We start from the raw sequence: 24077 nt of genomic DNA on the forward strand, positions 1-24077 counted from the left end.
GAAGGGTTAACAATGATTTTTCTTTCTCTCTCTCTCTCTCTCTCTCTCTGTGTCCTGCAGGTCACCTGGTCACAATCACTCACCTTTATGCCGATCAAGGTAAGAGCTTTGTAAATGGGGCAAGGGCCTCACGATACGATACATATTGTGATACTCAGGACACAACACAATGTAGCTCGATGCTTCATATTGCAATAGTTTTTCTCTTGATTTTTTTTATTGTGACTTTTTCTAAGCCAAAGTGCATCCACACATCGGCTTTGAAAGCTGCACGCATTTACCTTTTTTTTTTTTTTTGCCATTTTCTCACTCACGCTAACTTGTGAGACATTTGCTGAACAGCCATATATGACAGACAAATGGAAAGCGACACCTACAGCAGCGGCGGAGGAGGTCGATTGACGCACACAGAGGGATTTGATGGGTTTTTCTTTGTTAAATATACAGATACTAGAGATTGAAATATCGATACACTATCGTGGAAAAAATTATCACGATAGTTTGCTGTATGGATATTTATGCACAGCCCTATTTGTAAATGATGGGGTTTGTAGCAGAAATAATTTCAGAAAGGCAGCACTGTGTTGAGCACATAGCACAGCATTGACTGCAGGAGTTTCTTTGATAATGCTGAAGGTGGTTAATGCTTGAGAACAAACCGCTGGCTGTGTGCTCACCCGCTGAAGTCCTGGCCTACTCTCAGTGTTTTGTAAATGAGAGCCGTTGTTTCGCACACACGAGCGCTTTGATCCGGCTGTTGTCCTCAGTCATCCACAACCGACTTGATCACCTTAATGCTCTGAATGTTGCTATAATGCTCTTATTTGTTCATATAATTGTTCATATAATTTCGTATTGGCCATGAAAAGATCCTGTCAGTACGGTGGCTTAGTGGTCAAACATTGAGCTGTGGTGATCAGCTTCGAATCTGGTTTGCAATTTTCCAGTCTCGTTCCCATCATTTTCTGAACTTATTTACAGTATTGTAAATGAATGCATTTGCATGCAGACACTTTTATCTACAGTGATTTTTTTTTCATTTTACTGTAGTTGCATGTGTGTTCCTGCAACATTTTGTATGCTTTGCTAATTTTATATAGCTATTACTGGTAATAATAACTGGGTTTGATGTGTACGCAAGTGTGTGTTTGTGTTTTGATGTTTGTGTTGTTTTCAGGTGCGGTGGTTTTGCAGATCAGCTGTTTCTCAGAGGCGGAGAGGATCTACATGCTTGCTAAAGACATCAGCATCAATGGCAAACAGCTCTGTTCACTGGTTATACCCGAGATCACGGTACAACATCTTGTCAATCATACTTACTTTTTCTAATACTAAGGTGACCGGCGTTTTTCGGGGACAGTCCCGTTTTTTGGTGTTCTGTCCCGGACTGGAGGTGTCCTCGGAAATGTCCCCGTTTTACAGCACGTCCAAAACAACCAGCAAATACACTGAAAAACCCAAACAACATTTAGCCTTTGGAGTCCCAGACCGGAGCAATCATGTAATGATTATTTTCACCAGCAGAGGGGACGGCGAGCTACACTGATTACTTGGTTGCGTGCCACTGATTTAGCAATGAAGAATTTATTACAACACACAAGAAAACGTCATCATCAAGTTGATTAAGTTTTCATAAGATATGAAAAGAGTCAAAGTTATTGGTGGATAAGATATTACTACTCATGTTAAATTAAAGTAATAAACCAATGTTACTGAGCTTATTTACAATGCTATGAAATCAGCTGATGTAGTACCTTAGAAGTTACTTTAATGAGGATAATCATACCTGTCATATCATCAATAATCATATCTGTGCATTGTATAAAAAAGAAGAAAAAAATAGATTTAGGCTAAAGCAGTGGTTCCCAAAATTTTTCAGCGTGTGCCCCCCCTTGTGTATGGTGCATTCCTTCACGGCCCCCCAAAGAAAATTTGTGACAAAAACTGTTCTAAAACTCAACATTTTAATAAAAAAAACATTAAATTATACAAAAAAAGTAGTGCTTTTGGTTAGTAGCCTTATTTTTTTTAGGTTTAATTACACAGAATTCATGATAAATTAATGTATTTCATAAAATGTCATAAAACTGGGGCCCCCCTGGCACCATCTCGCGGCCCCCAGTTTGAAAACCACTGGGCATTGAATTAGAAACACTGCAAAAAATGACTTTCTTACTTAGTATTTTTGTCTTGTTTTCAGTACAATATCAAAAAAAAATCTTAAATCAGGATGCATTTCCTTCATGAGTTTTTAACCAAAAATATAAAATTTGTGCTTAAAACAAGCAAAAAATCTGCCAACACTTAATTCAAGAAAAATGTCTTACCCCATTGAATTAAGTTTACTTTTTTCTTGAACACTTAATAAAAAAGAAAAAAAAGAAAAATGTTCTTACCCTATTGGCAGATTTTTATTTTTTTCTTGTTTAAGCACAAATTCATTTTTACATTTTTGCTTTAAAACTAGATTTTTTTTCTTAGGTGATTTTGCTCATCAAGAAAATGGATCGTGATTTAAGATTTTTTTTATATTTGTACTGAAAACAAGATAAATAAACCTAGAAAGACATTTTTTGCAGGGAACCCACAAAAAAAAAGTAAACATACAATAAAGGTTTTGTCCCCATTTTTTAATTCATAGATAACAACAAATGCGATTTTAATGATATTTTGACCATTGAACTAGGAAATGTCCCCGGTTTTCATTAAAAAAAATACATTGTAAAATAAGTGCTTGTGCTACCTTGTGTTTTACAATAGATGCATGTGGGTTTGAATATCTAAATAAATATTTGAAGTCTTCAATGGGTTTATTAAATTCTGACAACCGTATAAATATTTCAGTGTGTTTAGCTGCTGTTTAATGATGTGCAATGCATAAACATTAGATGACATTTCATCCTGGTCCAAGCTTTAGATGCCACTGCCCTCTAGTGGTCAATAGAGACACTACTGTACATCAATGTGCATTTACTTTACTATTCTCTCTGATGTCCTGTTGTGTTCCTGCAGGAAAGCAAGCTGCCTAAAGGAAGTTGTCCTCTGTTGGTCTTTGTCAACCATAAAAGTGGAGGACTAAAGGGCAGAGAGATCTTATACAGTTTCCGGAAACTACTAAACCCTCACCAAGTGTTTGAACTCAGCAGTGGAGGACCATTACCTGGGTTAGACAAGCCCTCCTATTAAACTACAAGTATAGAAGTACTAATATATGTGATGCAGTCTGTATAAACCCAGCTAAAGTCATTTTTGTTATTTTTTGTTTTCTACATAAAATCTTTAACCTCCTAAAACCCGAGCTTTGGTTTGACTTGCATTTCAGATTTCATTTGGGGTTAGGAAGAACCAATAAATATAATGACCAAATATTTGACATGAAGCAGTGTAATTGTCCATGTTTGTGTAAAACAGGTTCTAGTTACACAGAATTAAATATTATGGTGCAAACAACAAAAATGTGATGTCCACATATGTGCACAGACCATGTCTTAGGAGGTTCATATTATTGGCTATGTAAGGTCATGCCAAAGATTGAAATCAAACTTTGATGCTTATAATCTCATAATTAGATTGAGACTTTATTGTGGATTTCACAGACAGGATCACACAAGTTTAAAAACATATTTTCCCAAATATGAAAATCCTCTCATAATTTACTCCCTCTTGTACCATCCCAGATGTACATGAATTCATTTTTTTTATTTTTTATTAAACACAAACAAATAATATTATAGTAAATAAGCTCAACATAGTTTTCTCTTACAAATGATGTGACCCTGGACCACAAAACCAGCCATAGGGTTACTTTTTTTAATTGATTGAATTTTTTAAAGCTGAATAAATAAACTTTTTGCGATGTATGGTTTGTTATGTTAGGACCAAGATGCACCTATTTGAAAATCTGGAATGCGTGCAAAAAAAAAAGTGTTGAGAAACTCGCCTTTGAAGTTGTCCAAATGAAGTTCTTAGCAACACATATTACTACTACTACTATAATTTTTTTATATATTTACGGTAGGAAATTTACAAAATATCTTATTGGAACTTGATCTTTACCTAATATCCTAATCATTTTTGGCATTAAAAAATTATAATTTTGACACTTACAATGTATTTTTAGAATATTGCTACAAGTATATCATACTACTTTTTGGTTTTGTGGTCTATGGTCACAAATGTATTGCTTTGCATGTTTAGGGTTAACATGATATTTTAACCCATTGGAGTCAATTGGGTCACTTTAATGATTGTGCTTTCATATACAAGTAGCTCTCGTATACGATATCATGACAGTACTTTAATATAAAATGATTTGTTCTTGTTCAACTAAAGAATGTCATATACATCTTGGATGGCATAAAGCATGAGAAAACAGACAAACTAGTGTAGATTTCCCTTTTTTATACAGGCTGCACACGTTCAGGGATGTGCCTCGGTTTCGTATTCTGGTCTGTGGAGGCGATGGCACCGTGGGATGGGTGCTGGGTGTTCTGGAGTCCATTCGGCACAAAATCGCCTGTCCTGAGCCAGCGATCAGCATCGTACCGCTGGGCACCGGTGAGTGAAAACAAACACTTTGTCAAAACTTGACTTTGTGAGATCATTCTGTTATTGTGAGATTGTGTGATGATATTTAATTTTTTGGCATGAAACGTCTATTATGATCAGTAGCATTAATTTGTTATTTTTATTCATGTGTGTTGTCAGGGAACGATCTGGCCCGGGTGTTGCGTTGGGGGGCGGGCTACAGCGGCGAGGATCCCCACAATATCCTGGTGTCGGTGGATGAAGCAGATGAAGTGCAGATTGACCGCTGGACCATTCTTCTGGACGCACAGGAAATGACAGAGGATGGCAAGGAGAACGGTTTTCGGGAGCCACCCAAGGTACGTTCCCATCAGTCCTTCTGACTATAAACTGTACCAAGCAAACACAAGACGACATCTATACTAAAACTTTTATTGTTTAAATTCTTCAAAAATCAAAAAGTTAATACTGCTGTATACATTTATGTACAGATTGTGCAGATGAATAACTATTTTGGCCTGGGCATCGACGCTGAACTGAGTCTTGACTTTCATCACGCACGTGAGGAGGAGCCGGACAAGTTTAACAGCAGGTTAGCAGCATCGGTCACGTGGAGAGCGCACGGCATCGCGTGCACCACAATGTGCATTTATTGTGTTGTTGTTCTCTCTCAGGTTTCACAATAAAGGTGTGTATGTGAAGGTGGGCCTTCAGAAGCTGAGTCACACGAGAAACCTGCATAAAGACATCCGACTGCAGGTGGACAAACAAGACGTGGAGCTTCCCAGTATAGAGGGACTGATATTCCTCAACATTCCCAGGTAAACACATGCTACATGACCAAATACTGCTCTTGTTTGAAATTATCAAGCACATATAAGTGTCCATATAATGCAGAATATGGGGCGGTTTCCCGTACAGGGTTTGGATTAATCCAGGACTAGGCCTTTGTCATATTAGGATGTTTTTATAAGCATACCTTACAAAAAACAATCCTGGTGTGCATCTTGAGACAAAAAAATGGTACTGATATATGTTAAGATATGTCAGTACAGGGTGTTTTTAAATGAAGGCATCTCAAACATACATTTAGTCTGAGACCAGGGCGAGCCCTGTCCGGCCCCATAGAGATATAAACCATAAGATTGTGTTTTGATGAATTATGTAGCGCACCAAAGAGATGTCATTGACTTTCTTTGTTACAACCAATAAGCACAGTTGTTTTGTATGTGTGTGTGTGCGTTCAGCTGGGGTTCTGGTGCTGATCTATGGGGCTCAGACAGTGACTCTCGTTTCGGGCGGCCCAGGATCGATGATGGTATGCTGGAGGTTGTGGGTGTGACGGGCGTGGTACATATGGTGAGTCTCGATTATCTTTGTATCTCTTTATCTTTCTTCCTCTGTGCACTGAACTGTTCAAACATGATAATTGAACCTTTGCTAAGCACCGCCCACTTTACTTATGTGTGTTCAATGTATTGGAAATATACATTTTGGGAAAAATCTTCTCGTAAAATGGTAAATGGTGAAAATTATTTGTGCATGCACTGAAATGTAACATCCCAAACATTTTGGTTTATTTCTGTTTTTGCCTTTTTTCATATGCATGCATATGTATGTATGTATGTATGTATGTATGTATGTATGTATGTATGTATGTATGTATGTATGTATATGTGTATATATATGTGTCTGTATGTATGTATGTATGTATGTATGTATATGTGTATATATATGTGTCTGTATGTATGTATGTATGTATGTATATGTGTATATATATGTGTCTGTATGTATGTATGTATGTATGTATATGTGTATATATATGTGTCTGTATGTATGTATGTATGTATGTATGTATATGTGTATATATATATGTGTCTGTATGTATGTATGTATGTATGTATATGTGTATATATATGTGTCTGTATGTATGTATGTATGTATGTATGTCATTTTTCTTTAAAAATAAAAATCAAATTTTTGGATAACAGTAAACTCATTAAAACTATAGAATAACACAAACCTATAGAGATGTAGTTTAGCAACGTCAACGTAGTCAAGCTTTGTCTAGTATCGCTTATCTTGTTATTGTATAAAGCAGCTTCTTGAGGTTTCGCCCTGAGATGACTTTTTAAAGATTATTGAAGGAGTTCACATTCGTTCTGGACTCTTACTATTAACTGCCCTGTGTTTATTATTCAGTCCAAGTAAAAAATGAACAAAACAAAATAAAATTGTAGTTTTCTGATGAAATGAATATGTTGCCGCAATTATAATTAATTTTATCTACAAAACATGTTCAAACTTCTAAGCATTCATCTTCAGATTAAAAGAGTTTTAAGATCATAAAAAACATTTCAATCAAGTGGCCTTTTCACAAGTGTGTGTTTTTTGTGTTTGTGCATCAGGGTCAGGTTCAAAGTGGGCTTCGCTCTGGTATTCGTATCGCTCAGGGCAGTTACATTCGCATTACTATGATGAAACCCATTCCAGTGCAGGTGGACGGAGAACCTTGGATTCAGTCACCAGGACAGATCATCATCTCAGCCGCAGGACCAAAGGTCTCAAACACACACACACACACACTGGTTTTTATATATTTTATATAGACATAATGACTTTTATACTGTCCAAACTGTATATAAACTTTATACCCCTAAACCCTCACCAAACCCTTTTTGCATTTTCAAATGAACATCATTAAGTTTGATTTATAAGCTGTTTTCCTCATGGGGACCAAGAAAAGTTGCAACAAGGTGAAAAATTACTGGCGTCCACTTTTGGCCCTGAACCATCTCTTTTACTTATTCGTTTTTACTTATTCATTTAGCTGACGCTTTTATCCAAAGCGACTTACAATTGATATATATGTCAGAGGTCGCACGCCTTTGGAGCAACTAGGGGTTAAGTGTGTTGCTCAGGGACACAATAGTGAGTCACAGTGGATTCGAACCAGGGTCTTTCACAGCAAATTCGAGTGTCTTATCTACTGCGCCATCACCACCCCAACTTTTAACTTTGATCTCTTTTAAAGGGATAGTTCACCCAAAAATGAAAATAATGTCATTAATGACTCACCCTCATGTCGTTCCAAGCTCATAAGACCTCCGTTCATCTTCAGAACACAGTTTAAGATGTTTTATATTTAGTCCGAGAGCTTGTTGACCCTTCATTGAAAATCTACGTACGGTATACTATCCATGACCAGAAAGGTAATAAAAACATCATCAAAGTAGTCCATGTCACATCAGTGGGTCAGTTAGAATGTGTGAAGCATCGAAAATACATGTTGGTCCAAAAATAACAAAAAATACGACTTTAATTTAGCATTGTCTTCACTCTTGCGTCTGTTGTAAAGTCACGTGACTGCAGTGACGCGGCTGACGTGTTATCTGGTGCGCCCCAGCTGTTTGTTATTCTGTGCACCTGGGCTTTTTTTACAGTCTGAGGTAGATGCACGCTTTAAGTTTGAAAAAAAAACTTTGCAAACATGTCTGAGGATAACACTTCATCCACGTCACTGCAGTCACGTGACTAGTCTCAAGCATGCACTTCACAACAGACGCGGAAGAGAAGACAATGCTGAATAAAGTAGTCCATGTGACATCAATGAGTCAGTTAGAATGTGTTGAAGCTTCGAAAATACATTTTGGTCCAAAAATAAAACAAATTACGACTTTAATTTAGCTTTAGGTGTGTTCGACATCGGCTGTGGCTGGATGCAACCGATCGGCGAGATTAGCCACGTGCAGGCGGGGAGGAGCTGAAAACGGAGACGTGAAGTCGGACGTGCTGTGGTTCCTGTAGTTTGCGGCATTTACGTCAAGCATGGCTGATCACGTGCCGTTTGCTTGCTTAATTGCATTAAACATGATTTGTAATATGTAAACTACATAAAAAGTGAATTATACTGTTTTGAATGTCCGTGTATGAGCATGAGTGGAACTGAAGAGGCTTACAGAATCTGTTTTTAAATGAATAAAGTTCAACATAAGCATATATTATTTAAATACCAATGTAGTTGGGTCTACTTTTTCTATCCATTTTATTTTGATGAAGATGACACAATATAACATCGCGACTACATGAAAATAGCTTTAACTGTTATAAAAATACAGATTTGTGAGCATTTGTGGAACTGAGGGCGTGAAAATAAACACGAAATACACGTGATTGTTGTCATGTGGTGAATCCGACCAATCCTGAAACAGCTGTGTCGTCATTACAGCCCGTGCAGCTCCTCTTCGCGAACTGCGCTGGCTAACTCAGGCGGCTGATTTCGAACCGCTCTCGCGGTACTTAAAAACCATATGACACAGTCACGTGCCTGCAGCGCCAGCTTAAGTCGGACAAAATTACTAACCGGAATGCACTGCTTCAAGTCAGCCGCCGATCGGTCTGCGCAGCGCCGCATGAAGTCGAACACACCTATTAGGTGTGTTCGAGATCATCCGGCGCTGCGCAGACCGATCGGTGAGGTTTGCCGCTTGCAGTCGAGGGAGGAACTGAAGACGGAGCCGTCAAGCCGGACACCTGCTGCTTGCCGTAGTGACGTGTGCGCCGTGTTTCCTTGTTTTTAATCGCAAATGAAGTGAATTAAAAGCTGAATTTGATAAAAACAAATCTTTTAATAAAAAGTTGCAACCAGAAACATTTTATATCGAATATTTTAATAGCTGCTTATACTGTATACCCGAAAATAACGGGAAACAAGCCTATTTTATTAAAATACCAATAGAGTTCATTTTTATTTTATTACACGAAACAATATAACATATTTAAGCATATTAAAGTGTTTTTTCCTGTTTTAAAACATGAATTTATAATGTTTATTAGTGGAACTAAAGGCTGGATTAAACTTGAAACGCACGTGATCGTTGTCATCAATGAGGCGACCAATCACGTAAAGCTGTTACGTCATCACAACTCCGGGCAGCCGCTCTGGAGAAGCTGCACCGGCTGAGCTAGCCGGCTACTCTCGAAACGCTCTCGCGGTACTTAAAAACCATATGGCACAGTCACGTGCCTGCAGCGCCAGCTAAAGTCGGACAAAATTACTAACCGGAATGCACTGCTTCAAGTCAGCCGCCGATCGGTCTGCGCAGCGCCGCATGAAGTCGAACACACCCATTGTCTTCTCTCTTGCGTCTGTTGTAAAGTCATGTGACTGAACTTACATTTTTTTATGAAGGGTCAACAAGCTCTCGGACTAAATATAAAACATCTTAAACATCCGGTGATTCATCGAGCCAGAGTTTTAACCCCGCCAAAATAATCCTGAACACAGAAATGTGGAAAAACTGTTTAACATTTAGTATACCGCAGTCTTTGTAACATGTTTCAGCAATACATTTCTAACATGTATAATGTTTATAGAAATGACTTTATACAGAATTTAAATATAAAGACTACATAAGGATATACATTAATGTACATCTTTCATTCACCACGGTATTCTGTAGGTTTACATTAGTTTTGTTTCCTTTGTTAGGTGTGCATGCTGAGAAAGGCCAAAACCAAGCAGAAGAAACAATCGGGCAGTTTGAAGGAAGTCCGGTCGGAGAGTCTGGCTCCCAGTGAGGGGTGCGGTGACGTACCCTAACAAATCCCAGCAGGCGCACAAACACTTCATCCGCTTCATTAACAAGTTCTCCTGAATGGACCTTAAAAATCAGTGTTAAGTGTTACAGGTAGAATGAGGCGTAAATGTTTTATTGCCATCTCCAGAGTCTGTAGTGTTCAAAAGCCCTGTGAGATTTTCTCAGGCCTGTTTTTGCCTTAAATGTGTTGATAGTTTATTTTTGCTTATTTTATTTTTAAAGTAGTCCATCACTGTAACTTCAAATGCACGTGTAGTGCAGGTATTTAATTGACAATGGGAGATTGGACTGTCTGGTATTGTTATCTCGGCCTTTTTAGAGAAAAGTGTTGCTTGATGGTTAACTTAAACGTCTGTTTGCAATAGAAGTCCCTTAGTAGCTATATAACACCAAGTATTAACACCAAAACAATGCACACAATGTATGTATGTTTATACGCGATAAGCAGATTTAAAGCAAAGATTAAATAACAAAAGCTTTTCGAAACATAGATTACCGACAAATACTGTGAAAACATGAACAGATGTGGATTTCAGCACAATTCACAGAAGATGAATGTTTGTATGACAATGTGTATTGGCACAGATTAACCACTTTGTGTTTTTGTATAAATAATATAGACATTCCTGCCGTGATCATGTAGCCAGTTGCTGCATTTATCATTGTCAAGGATTATTAATGGTGCCAGTATGTCTAACTGGTCACATCAATCATTTATCTTCACTGACTAGTCATGTTTACATGATCCTTTAGGTCAAGACTTTCAATCGTGAACTTCGAATCGTGTTACAATAATTAGATAAATATATGTTTGTCTTATATGTGACGATATAATAGCCAGTCATGTACTGTAAAGCTACTCACCTTACTTTAGAGGCGAGCGTAGTAGTGCTATAATATTTGGCTAGTAAATCATCTTTAATAGCGCATGTGTTGTTTCTGTACAGTGACTGGTCAGCCCTGCTTCAGCAATATGGAGGCTGGCCTTATAGATTTGTATATATATATATATATATATTTGATCAGTTAGATGCATCGTTCCCTGGCGGGCATTCAGTATTGGGAGGCTTTTACAATGGTATCCTATGGGGCAGCTGTCTGAGCTCATCTACCTCATCATCTGAACACATCGCTCCACGAATAAAGTTCTGCCAAGTTATCCCAAAAACTTGAAATAAGGTGGGTTAACAAAAAGGAAAGCCCCAGAGGATGTACCAAGTTTATGATTTTGTAACATAGATGGATATCTTTCTGAACAAATAGAGAGTTTGTGATCATGTCTAAAGAATGATGATGTGAGTTCATTCGATGGTTTAGGTCACAGTGTCCAACTCGAATTCGAGACCGAGCTCAAGTGCCGAGTCCACACTTGGTCTCTAGTCTTGACTACAACACTGCAAAGTACTTTCAGTCTCATGAACCCTTCCTGTTGTCGTATTTGCAAGTGACGTGTACGATAAGGACTTTTTGCATCGGTTGTGCCTGTTGCCATGACAACACCTCGAGCTAATGTGCCGTTCTGTGTTTTAGCCCGAGCTCTGCGTGCAGTGCCTCATAAAAGTGCTTTTGAATCTTCTGTGCTATCTGCGTCCATTCCCTTTTGTTCGTCTGCTGATTTAGTATGAAGTAAAACTGTGCTGTTCTGATCGTTTATGTGCCTCCTAAAAGAGTGAATCTCTCAAAAAGACATCCAGGTTTTGTTTCATCCCAACACATTAAAGAAAATAATAGATCTTAAAGAAAGTCTGCTTTAGGACTATTCAGAATTGTATAAACCTTTGCACACTTTTTCAAGAAAAAATCTTTCTTAGTATTTTTGATTTTTTCAGTAAAATATTAAAAAAACTTAAATTAAGATGCTTTTTCTTGATGAGCAAAATTACGTTTTTAGACGAAAACATTTTTGAAGTCATTTTGTGTATAAAACAAGCAAAAAATCTGCCAATGAGGTAAGCAAAAAAATCTTGAAAATTTTTCTTAAACACTAAATTCAAGAATAATTCAAGAAAAATTTGCTTACCCCATTGGCAGATTTTTTTGCTTGTTTTATGCATAAAATCACTTAAATTTGATATTTTTGGTCTAAAAACTAAAATTATTTTCTAGGGTCGTTTTGCTCATCAAGAAAAAGCAACTTATTTTAAGAATTTTTAGATATTTGTACTGAAAACAAGACATAAGAATTTATTCAAGACAAAACAAGACAAAAATACTAAGGATTTTTTTTTCTTGAAAATCATTTTTTGCAGTGCATTACATATAAATTAGAAATGCACACTGCAAAAAAATGATTTTAAAGAAAAAAATCCTTAGTATTTTTGTCTTGTTTTCAGTAAAAATATCTAAAAATTCTTAAATTAAGATGTTTTTTCTTGATGAGCAAAACGACCCAAGAAAATAAGTCTAGTTTTTAGACCAAAAATATCAAATTTAAGTGATTTTATGCATAAAACAAGCAAAAAAATCTGCCATTGGCGTAAGGAAAAAAATCTAGGATTTTTTTTCTGAAACACTAAATTCAAGAAAAATTCATGAAAATGTTGCTTACCCCATTGGCAGATTTTTGCTTGTTTATGCACAAAATCACTTACATTTGATTTTTTTGTCTAAAAACTAGAATTATGTTCTTGGGTCGTTTTGGTCATCAAGAAAAAGCATCTCAATTAAAAAAAAATAGATATTTTGACTGAAAACCAGAAAAAAATACTAAGAATTATTTTTCTTGAAAATCATTTTTTTGCAGTGCACCGATGCTAAATTTACCGATTTTTAGAAGTTAGGTTGTTTTACCTCTCATAATTTCTTTGAAAATAATGAGAATTAATTAGGGCAATTTTGTAAGAAAGGCTAATAAAAACAACTTAATTAGTTTCAAAGTAACTAATGTTAGTTATAAACAAAGTGTTACTCAAATTATCATTCTTTACTCGCATAGACTTAATTTTGAATATTAAAATTGGATTTCTTAAATTTTACGAATGAATAATATTCAGTTAATTACTATCAACACTGAACAATCATGCTAGTGATGTTTCTAAAAGTCACCATGAAAATAAAATGAAAAACTGTCATTTGTTTTGGAAATATTGTGGTATTTTTACAAATGACTTATCTGTGACTTTTTTAATCATGTGCCCTCATGATCTTTAATCAAAAAAGCAAATTTCCTCTCCTCTCAAAACGATCTCTCTTTACTTCCGGTCATATGGTACAGCAGGTTGGCGGGATCGCTGCGATTAGCAATTAGCAACATAACCCAACTTCAAACAATCCAATCAGATCTCAATGGACAAATTCAAATCAAGCCCTTGGTTTTATTCGGATATACGTCACCACTTGGAATATTAGGCAATCACTACTTCCATTTCATGGAGACTTAAACATTTCCTTTCACAGCAAACTTTGATGCGTTTCCTGCCCCCCTTTAATTGACAGAAATAATCGGCCAAATGGCATCCAGTAGCGATTATTGCATCATTTAAACAATTGCAATACAAAAACATCTACATTTTTAAGCAAAGCATTTAAATCTATGATTTTGGGGGGGAATGGGCCCATTGATGTATTCTTGAGGTTTTGTGAGATTCACCCAATAGCTTTATTTGGTCAAAACTGTTTGTTTTAATGTAATCTCCTGGTGTAATTGAAGTTTATTTTTACTTATATATATAATGTAGTATTAATGTTCTGAAATATATATAGATGTATATTTTTTAAGAGAAATGTTGTTTTTAATTTAGACTGTAAAGAATATTGCACTGACTGTAATGTTTCCAAGATGCATTTAAGTGTACATTATATGTTTAATGAATATTAAATAACTAAATGTAAAGATATATCAGTCAGCTGTATAACAGATGGATGTGTCCAATATATATATACATAAATTTAGACTTTTTAATAAATACAGGTCTGGTTTCTATTTATTTTGCATGATGGTTTCTGTTGTTGAAACTATGACACTTCATCATTGATCCCTCTTAGTAAGCAGCAATAAACACAACACACATTGTGCCTTCTACATAACCTAGTTTAATAGGTCCATTCAGTTTATTTACAACAGTACAGAATGTTAAAATAATCAACTTTATATCAACAATCTTAATAATTATTTAACATCTAATGATTTCAAGTTTCTTCCATACAAATGATTTATACAAAATGAAATGAAGTAGTTTTTTCTCAAATAAATAGCTTATATGAGAGTATCTTAAAGAACGGAAAAGGCACATAATTCAATATTTTTCTGTGGTACTTGGCCCAAAGATGGGCCTGCTTCAATGCAAATAATGAAATTCAACAATACAATTGTGCATAGTTCAGAAAGCAAAATAAATAAGCTTAGCTATTTTTAAAAGGGTGGGGTCCCCTTTCTTTTGTCATTGACGAATGCTATGCATTGTCTATGCTATGCAACTGTTTTGGCCCAAATTCATTGACATGATTTCATCCGTTTGTCAGGCTGCTAAATCACACTTTTTATTTCATATGTTTGCATGTACAAAATCAATTTATCTATTCAGCCTGCATCACGTTATACTTCTGCATTTTAGATCAGTGCAGTTTATGCTAATACTAATACAATTTGGTACTATTCTGGGTCGCCACTTGATGCCCAATGTAAATTATGGATCCTGAGGCAAAACCAGTTGAAAACCACTGATGTGGAGGAAATCAGCCTAGGTTTATATCTCCTGCATACATGGTGATGAGGAGAATGATCGAAAATCCTGTCAGGAGTCCGGCGTTTTGAATCACGAAATAAATTATAGCCCCCTTCGTGTTTTTTACTTGTTCTCGGGCAATCATGTTCATTTCTGGAAACTGCATGAGAGAAAAGAGAAAGGTCAGTTTTGAGTCCACCAGCACACCTTTGATATTAAGTTGAACTAATGGCTCACTTGTATACACTGTTAAAAAAAAGGTGCTTCACGATGCCATAGAAGAACCTTTAACATCCAAAGAACTTTTCTGTGCCTTTAAAGGGGACATATCATGAAAATCTGACTTTTTCCATCTTTAAGTGCTATAATTGGGTCCCCAATGCTTTTATCAACCTAGAAAACGTAAAAAAAGATCAACCGAATAAGTTAGTTTTCTTAAACTATTCTCTGCAAGCATTTTAAAAAATAGATCATTGAAATTTGTGATGTCAGAAGGGGATAATACCGCCCCTTAATCTGCACTATCCAACCACGGCAAGTTTTAAGCTGATATGTCACATACGTACTCTGGGGACACCAAATATTTAGTTGACATCTTTAAAAAGTCTTGTGAAATGTCCCCTTTAAGGTGAACAAAGGTATGAAAGAAATGGTTCACTGCATAAAATGATTTTCAAAACGTCCAAAAAAAAATATGTCTAGTTTTTAGACCAAAAATATCAAATTTAAGTGATTTTGTGAATAAAACAAGCAAAAAAATCTGCCAAATTGGTAAGCAAAAAATCTTGAACATTTTTCTTAAACACAAAATCAAAAAATTCAAGAAAAATTTGTTTAGTTAGTGTTTCTTAGTATTTTTGTCCGTAAAAATATCTAAAACTTCTTAAATTAATATGCTTTTCCTTGATGAGCAAAATAACCTAAGAAAATAAGTCTAGTAATTAGACCAAAAATATCAAATGTAAGTGATTTTGTGCATAAAACAAGCAAAAAAATATGCCAATCTTAATTTTAGAATGTTTAGACATTTTTACATTTTAAGACAAAAATACTAAGAAAATATTTTCTTGAAAAAAAATGTTGGCAGTGTGAATGGTTCTTCTATGGCATCGCTCTGAAGAACCATTTGGGCACCTTCTTTTTCACTGCAAAAATAACTATTTTTGTCCTGTTTTTAGTAGAAATATCTAAAAATTCTTAAATCAAGATGTATTTTCTTGATGAGCAAAATGACCTAAGAAAAAAGTCTCGTTTTTGGACAAAAAAAAACTTTAAGTGAATTGTACAAGCAGAAAAACTGACAATGGGGTTTGCACATTTTTCTTGAATTTTCATGAATTAAGTGTTTAAGAAAAAAGTTTTTGTTTGTTTTAAGCACAAATTAACTTAAATTGTATGTTTTTGTCTAAAAACTAGACTTTCTTAGGGCATTTTGCTCATCAAGCAAATGCATCTTAATTTAAGAATTTTTAGATATTTGTCCTGAAAACAAGACAAAAATACTAAGTAAGAAAGTCATGTTTTGCAGTATTAACACTGTAAAAAATGATTTTCCAGAAAAAAAATCTTAGTATTTTTGTCTTGTTTTCAGTAAAAATATCTTAAAATTCTAAAATTAAGATGCTTTTTCTTGATGAGCAAGAATCTTCCAATAGGGTAGGCAAAAAATCTTGAAAATTGTTCTTAAACACTAAATTCAAGAAAAATTCAAGAAACATTTGCGTACCCCATTGGCTGATTTTTTTTGCTTGTTTTATGGACAAAATCACTTAAATTTGATATTTTTGGTCTAAAAACTAGACTTATTTTCTTGGGTCATTTTGCTCATCAACATCTTAATTTAAGAATTTTTAGATATTTTTACTGAAAACAAGACAAAAATACTAAGATTTTTTTTCTTAAAAATATTTTTTTGCAGTGAAGAGTGTAGATATCTCTGCTTATTAAGCTGGGACAGGACAACACTTTTTTTTTTTTTATTGACACCCGGTGGGCTCTGAACATTTATTTTTTTGACCGCATCTCACCATATCTGCTAAGGAAATGTAGAGGAACATGCCGCCGGCAAAGGCAAAGATCACATTGGGGGCAAAAGTGCTGCCCACCAGGATGCCCAAAACCAGACCCACGTAGCAGGACATTGCAGACAGCAGGTTGAAGAAAATGGCCTGTGGAACGCTCAAGCCTGAATTCAGCAGGATAACAAAGTCACCTAGAGAGGAAGACAGAGAACAGAGGTGGTATCAAACAAAAACCGTGTGAAACGGTCCTTTCTGTCAACTATGCAAATGTTTATCGTTGCTTTGGTTGAAGTGTAAATTACAGTTTATGTGTGTGGATGATTTAAGGATTTGGTTTCTAAATGGTTTCTTGGCATTCAGTAATTCCTTACCGCACAAACCATGTATTTTAAGGATTAGCGTGCTTGCTTAACTGTGACCCAGTCTGGGAAAATCCAGCTAAAGTCATTTCTTTGTGATTTAATGCTTTTACACAAAACCATCCTACATAATGTAAAGAACATTTTGGGAAAATATAACCTGACAGAGCAAGTCAAACTTTGATGCTCATGAGACTCTAGCCTCACTAGATTTAAATAACTAACAGGGATTTGCGATAAGTTTAAGCCTTTTTATAGTTAACCAATTTTTCCATTCCTGTTTAATACAAAATAATGTACCATTGTTACAAAGCAGCTTTACAGTAAATACATATTAGCACAGGCATATATGAAAAGAGGCTTATGTTATTATTGCGAAATACAATGAATTTTGCTCATGATCATATGATTTGTCGCATATTATTATTAACATTTAGCATTGTTACTCTCGCTGTTATCCTATTTGGACAGACCTGGCACCAGTACTCGTGTATTTGTCTTACCCAGCTCATGGGGAAACTCCTCACAGACGATTGCGATAGAGGTACTAAAGCCATTGAGAATAGACACGGAGAACGATGCTCCGATAGCCAATCCATCTATAAAGTTGTGTAGAGAATCGCTCAGCGAGATCATCCATGCCACCGTCTTGACACTGGCCAGCTGTTTTCCTTTCAGCCATTTGCAGGACCCCTGCAGCAACAACAACAACAAAACCCTGAACCACATCGAGCATTTCGGAAAGATCTTAAAACATATTTAAAACCAAATTAAATACCAATACTATAAACTTCACATATGAAGCCCCGTGCCCCCAAGACATTCAACTTTTATTGTTACAGGCTCGAGATGCTGGTGATTTAGGTCAATGGTCAGAAGATAATCTAGATGAAAGTAAACACAGCTGTGTATGACAGTAGGTCGAGGTGACACGAACACTGAGTGCTTCACTTTGTACTCAAAAACAGCATTGTCAGACTGACAGGGTTTTTATTGTGATTTTTTTTTTTTTTTTTTTAAATAAGTAGTTATCATGTTGCATGTAGTGTGAATTAGGCAGCTGGTTGGCATTGGCATTTTGAAAGGAATATATTTGGTTTTTGATCTCGCTAAAGGCCAACCATGTGGGTATTATCCAAGGGTATGATTAGTTTAACCATTGACTATATTCACAATCTCTACCTTGGCAATGCAATTGGCTAGAGTATAATTTTATATGAAGCAATATTAGAACTTTAGTATGACCATGTATGAATGCATATTTGTCATTTTAACTGAACTTAGGACTGTTGATAGTCCCAAGAAGAGTGTAACTGAACTTAGGACATCCTGGACGTGTTCCTATTCACGCTGCCTCGGCAAAGCCTCAGCATCGCCCTCGACTCCAGCAACCCCTCCCCTCTCTGAAAACCCTCTCACCTCAGGACACAAATCACTTCTGCCCTTCCCAAACTCTACGTGCCACGGTGGATGAATGGGCTGTACAAACCATTCACGTGTGGTAACACAGTCCTCTCTCATTATCCCACGTGTTATTAATTATGCGCACTGGTCACCTTCAGTCAGGTTGAGGAATTTACCTAGGCTGCAGATTTTTTTATTGATGCCATCTGCCTTGTATATATATATATTATGCACACAATACACTATGTCCTCATGTTTACAACCCTTACGTGCAATACTGAATGTATGAAAGTGGATGAGTTGGCTGTACAAACCATCCATCTGTGGTAACACTCTTCTCTCATTACACTTTAAAGTTAAGCTTTGAAAATTAACTCATGTTGCACGGTTCCCTGTTTATGCTGCCCTTACATCCTCATTTTACACAGCATTTTTATGCACAATGTCTTATTCAAATGTCTTGATTATATGTACAGTTTTTATGTAGCCTATAGATTATAGTAGTATTAGGTATGCATAAGTTAATTATTCCTAATTTCACTATTTGTAAACACCGTGGTCCTGGGAGATAAAACATTTTGTTTGTTTCTACATGTAGCGGAATAACAACCCTATTGAAAAATCCAGCATAAGCTGGTTTAAGGTTTTAGCTGGTTTAAGGTAGGCATGGGCCGGTTACCAGTTTCAAGGTATACCGAGGTTTCAAAAGCACTAACATTTTCTGTGATACCGTTTTTAAGGTATGAACTATGTTTACACAAAATGAATAAAATCATGTAATTGAATTCATGTTTACATTTCAATTACATATTTTTGAAAGAATATTATAATTTAAAGGCTTTATTTGTACCTGGCATAAACGTTGTATGTTGCTTAAAAATAAAATGTATTGTGTCCAGTTGAAAAGTTGATTTTTTATACGCAGACATTTGAAGAAAAAAAACCCACACATTTTAGTGTTACAATGGCAATACTGCGAAACCGTGGTATTTTTGCTTACGGTTATTACACCGCCAGAATGTCATACCGGCCCATCATGCCTAGTTTAAGGTGGCAGTAGAGCTGGTTTAAGCTGATCCTCCCAGCCTGACCAGCTAGACCATCTTAAAAAGTAACCAAAACACAGCTAGACCAGCTTATGCTGGTTTTAGCTGGATTTAATAAAGCATACTTTACTTGATTACGCTTAAGATATTGTTGGTTATTCCGCTTCTCTAAAATAAATAAATGAATAATAATACTGATAAGATAATAATAACACTGCGAATTCTACCACTAATGATAAACATTTTAAAAGCACTAAGGATTAATAAACTGCGGGGTTCATGAATATTAATCAGGCTGTCTGTTGTTGCTCGTACTGATTTGCTGAAAATAAAACAGGGGCGGAAACAAAAGAGCGCCAGCCAATGAGATTGCCGTTTACGCATTAGTTCCGCCCACTACCGGCGAACCCGGTAGTATCGTATGCTCGTTCTTACAAACTGAATAAACACAAATGAACTACGATATTTTGACAGGAAGACACAACAATTGATATCGTTTGAATTCTGCGTGGTGTGTAATTATGGTCTCTCTCTCTCTCTTTACGTGTAGAGAAACACTAGAGTTTACGGTAGATAAATAGCCTACATGTGCGCGTGCTCATTCATCCTGTACAGCTGGTACTGATAGCTTTATGGAGAACCGAACACAAGTTAGATAGTAAAACTATCTCTTTGCAAACCTATACTTAGGCTTCAACTCACACACTGGCGAGTAAAATGTAGGAATTTATTAGCCAATTGCTAATGTTTGATATTATTTAGTCGCGCTGAGTGAAGATTTTGTGAGTGACATATTAAAAGTCTCTATTATTATTCAGATTAATAACCTGATTGAACTGAACAAATATTTTTTATGTATACTTTACAGTGCATAAAGGCATTTAATGTATATCTTCAGTTTGCTGTATTTATATCATTCATACTCCAAATAATGTATATATCTATTCTAGCCCATATCTTGTATATGTTGACATTATTTTTCATGTGGGCTGAGCAGTTATACCTGTTTTTCTTGAGCTTCAGTGGTTATGCCGTTCTTATCGGTGCTGGTAAACCTGAAGTCAGTCTCTGCAATAATGGTAACACCATTTTGCTGAACACTCTTTGTGGGGTGGAAGTGACTGTGTTCGTGACCATGCTAAAATGGACAGGATAAAAATAATCTTTTGATGTAAAATAATTATCTTGCATTAACCAAGAAAGCATCCAACACATTTATTTAGTTTTTAGCTATTCGATAATGTACAATAATGGTATTATTATATATTTATAAAGCATTTCGATGTCTAATACAATGTGATGTTAAAATGAATCCCACCTCATCTGTTTTAAGAATTATCTTCAGTATTTTCTCAGTGAAGTACAGCAGGTAGAATCCGCCAAAAATCCCGATGGCTTGAGGAACATAATTATCCACTTTTGGGTCGAACCCAAGAGCCTGTTTGAGTAATAGTCATATATAATAAGGTGTTAGTAGGAGACTCCCATACTTTCAAATAAGACATGTGCGCACATGCACAATGCATGTTCAAGGTTAAAACTCTAGCACATACAGCACAAGCACTGTATACCACACATACCATCACATATACAGCGTTCACAATATATAATATCTCTGCATTTAACTTAAAGTATATGGTACATAATGACTAAAAACATAAAGATCTGCACCAGTACCATGCTGGTAAAAATCTAAAGCTGTGATCTTTTTCCTCTAAAATGATGTAAATTGTGATCTCATGCCATTTATGAATGAAGAACGTGCCAGTGTAAGTTACAGAGCTCACAGGTCTTGTGTGACCTTCAACAAGGTCATATGGTGGAAAATTCCTTCAGCTTGCATAAAGCTTATGGGAATAAATGTATAAGCTTATGAAAGAAACGTTTCACCTCAGGTATAAGCTGGAGAGCAGAATTGGAGAAGAGCGTGCCAATAGCCAGACCAATGAAGTATGTAAGCACTTTGGGAAAGTAGGACTTTTTAGTCAAGGGAATGAGAGCCAGGCCCAGCAGTGAAGCCAGATTAATAATAGTTACAGCCAGAAAGCCATATCCCCATACTGTGTAGAAAGAGAAAGATTCATCAAACAAATGATACATCCATATTCATAAAATGCAGCATGAAGTTAAAACAACTTGGTTTTGCAAGTCAATTCAATCTAGTATTTTATGTTTTGGCTTGTGAAAAGTTGACAAAACTTAGAAAATTAAGTTGAAATTGTTGCAATAAAATTTTTAAGTTAAAGTAACATAAAAATATTTGTTGATTTGACAAAAATGCTGCATATTTTTATTACAGTGTGCACAGTAAAAAATGATGTTGAATGAACATATTTTGTTATTTTACTTTTAACTTAAAAAATTAATTGAAAGAACTTCAACTTGTTATGTCAACTTATCACAAGTCAAAACTTGTTGAATTGACATGCAAGACCAAGTTGTAACTTCATAAATTGTTTTAACTTTGTGCTGCATTTTTTTTTACCGTGTGTAGATCCACAAACCCAGTGATATGGCCAATATTAACCTTAACAGTGTATAAAAAAACCTTGCTTCCTTATATTTTAACTCTAATCAGCTGGTTGTTCAAGTCATTTCAACTTACTATTTTAAAATATTTGGATTGTGAAGCATTAATGTAACCTACAGAACAAATTGTTTAACTTCATTTGATCAGTTTAAAATAACATAAAACAGTGCATAGTTATACTAATTGATTTATTCTATACATTTTATATATGTTATCATCGTTCCATATGAACTTCTTCCCTTTATGGTTTTATATTGTCTCTTGTAGTCTTATAAATTAATACAATATATTAAAATATGGTATTTTGACTTTTTATTTTAAATGATTAGCTTTAACAATGTGTTTTTAGAGATTTTCCATCTAGTTAAATCAGCTTTTTTTCGTCTATAGTTTATTTAAATGATTTGTTGTGTGACAGATTTCAATATTTATCCAATATCAGACAGTTAAAGCTATACTTGGCCATGTTTATATTATTTTCATGACTAATCTAATATAAAGCAGGGATTATTGATTAATGATAATATTGTTGAAATACAATACCACCCCCATTCTGCAATACCTTGTATGGAAAGAGGATAAAGTCTAAAGTGTGTTGTTTAAATAAGGAGAAAGTTCATTGAGTAGCCTGATCAGATATTTTAGACTCACCGTGAGGTTGTATGTCATCGAGTCCTGATGTTTTTGGAGGACAGGGTGGCAAAACCGCCTGGTTAAGCAAGGCTGGACAGATAGTCAACAGGTGATTTTCTGTTAAATGAGTGAGGTTCTTAAGCCCATAGTGGACCAGGATCTCTTCTCCGGATAAACACTATCACACAGTTAAAAAGGCAAAGAAATAAGCCTGTTGGAAATCACGATCTACTGTATGACACAGAGTCGTGTCCAAATGCTTGTAAATACTGACATGTCAAACTATAAAAATAAAAAAAAAAGATTTTACCTTAGCATTCACAGGAATGTTTAAATCCGCCGGTTTTTCCTGTACAATTGCATCCAATAAACTGTTAATGCCATTGAGATTCAGCGAACCGTTTTCTCCATAAACCGCAACGATATCCTTCAAGAATTCTTTCTGCGGCGTATTGGCTGTAAATCCTGAGATTACAGTCGCTAGAAAAACTATCAAAACTTGAGTCAAGGATTTGCAAATGCCGGCCATGCTTACAGAGCACGCGTCTCTCTCGCAAGAGACCCCAATGAAGCACAAACAGGGGAAAGTTTTTAATGCCCCGTCCGTCACGAGATTATCAAGATCAAAGAAACAGCGCGGGACTCCACGGGACTGAATTTAACACGATAGATACATAAGGAAAGTTGCATCTTAAGAAAAAAGATAAGAGCTGTTAATTATTTCTTCAGTATTAGTATTGGCGGTGTACGAGCAAATATCGACTCTCCATTCGCCTCACAGTTGCTCGTTTTCACACAAAAATAAAGAAATAAATCAATTAACAAACAAACACTCCAAACAGTAACATTGTTGAAAAATTTTAATGAAACACGAACAAGTCCGAGCAAACAGTTTCATGGCTTTTTATACAATGCAAAAAGACTTTTATTTGTCCTTTGCAGGTTACATTGACTATACGTTTATACAGATGTTGTTACTAACTAAAATGATACAATGTACATAATATGTGGGGGAAATTAAAAAGAATCATGGCCTAAACTTCAAATGTCGTTTATGGCAATGCTGAGTGCTTGACCCCAATCGGATTTTAATAATTTATTGCTTATTTTTGTGAATGAAGGAAGGGGCGGAGTCTGCAAATGACAATTCTTAATGCAATATTCAGTTTTAGTGAACGTAAATGCAAAATATCAAATACTTATAATACATTTCTTGAACTACAAACGATATACAACACCGTACAAAATTAAGAACACTTAATTCTTTATAAATATTATGGTCATAAAAGTAAA

At 35.5% G+C, this 24077-nt stretch overlaps 2 protein-coding genes across 2 annotated transcripts in view; one reads left to right on the forward strand and one right to left on the reverse strand.

The window, feature by feature from the left end:
• The window catches only part of LOC135719455 (diacylglycerol kinase theta), a 41689-nt gene extending 27649 nt beyond the window's left edge, over positions 1 to 14040 (forward strand). Inside the window, exons 14-23 of the mRNA XM_065242136.2 lie at positions 61 to 99; positions 1178 to 1293; positions 3013 to 3164; positions 4409 to 4557; positions 4708 to 4886; positions 5019 to 5119; positions 5202 to 5348; positions 5775 to 5886; positions 6936 to 7088; positions 10019 to 14040. Of these exons, the coding sequence (XP_065098208.1) occupies positions 61 to 99; positions 1178 to 1293; positions 3013 to 3164; positions 4409 to 4557; positions 4708 to 4886; positions 5019 to 5119; positions 5202 to 5348; positions 5775 to 5886; positions 6936 to 7088; positions 10019 to 10129 (1259 nt within the window). The 3' untranslated portion in view covers positions 10130 to 14040. The remainder of the gene's footprint in view (positions 1 to 60; positions 100 to 1177; positions 1294 to 3012; positions 3165 to 4408; positions 4558 to 4707; positions 4887 to 5018; positions 5120 to 5201; positions 5349 to 5774; positions 5887 to 6935; positions 7089 to 10018) is intronic.
• An 85-nt stretch (positions 14041 to 14125) lies between these two features.
• LOC135719468 (metal cation symporter ZIP8) lies at positions 14126 to 23577 on the reverse strand. The gene is made up of 8 exons (XM_065242141.2): positions 23095 to 23577; positions 22803 to 22962; positions 21512 to 21681; positions 20940 to 21059; positions 20625 to 20759; positions 17675 to 17864; positions 16819 to 17003; positions 14126 to 14951 (listed from the first exon to the last, which is right to left on the reverse strand). The coding sequence occupies exons 1-8, from the start codon at positions 23311 to 23313 to the stop codon at positions 14802 to 14804; spliced, it is 1329 nt and encodes a 442-aa protein (XP_065098213.1). The 5' UTR covers positions 23314 to 23577; the 3' UTR covers positions 14126 to 14801.
• Positions 23578 to 24077: the final 500 nt, after the last annotated feature.

This window comes from Paramisgurnus dabryanus, chromosome 16, assembly GCF_030506205.2.
Source record: "Paramisgurnus dabryanus chromosome 16, PD_genome_1.1, whole genome shotgun sequence".
Lineage (NCBI taxonomy): Eukaryota > Metazoa > Chordata > Actinopteri > Cypriniformes > Cobitidae > Paramisgurnus > Paramisgurnus dabryanus.

What these genes read in the sequence shown, in the direction of transcription:
- LOC135719468 (XM_065242141.2), bottom strand. Translation starts at nt 23,313, where the DNA reads ATGGCCGGCATTTGCAAATCCTTGACTCAAGTTTTGATAGTTTTTCTA. An exon ending in CTCTCCAGCTTATACCTGAG is followed by an intron (nt 21,060 to 21,511) that starts GTGAAACGTTTC and finishes TTACTCAAACAG; the next exon opens with GCTCTTGGGTTCGACCCAAA. An exon ending in GGAGTTTCCCCATGAGCTGG is followed by an intron (nt 17,004 to 17,674) that starts GTAAGACAAATA and finishes CTTCCTCTCTAG; the next exon opens with GTGACTTTGTTATCCTGCTG.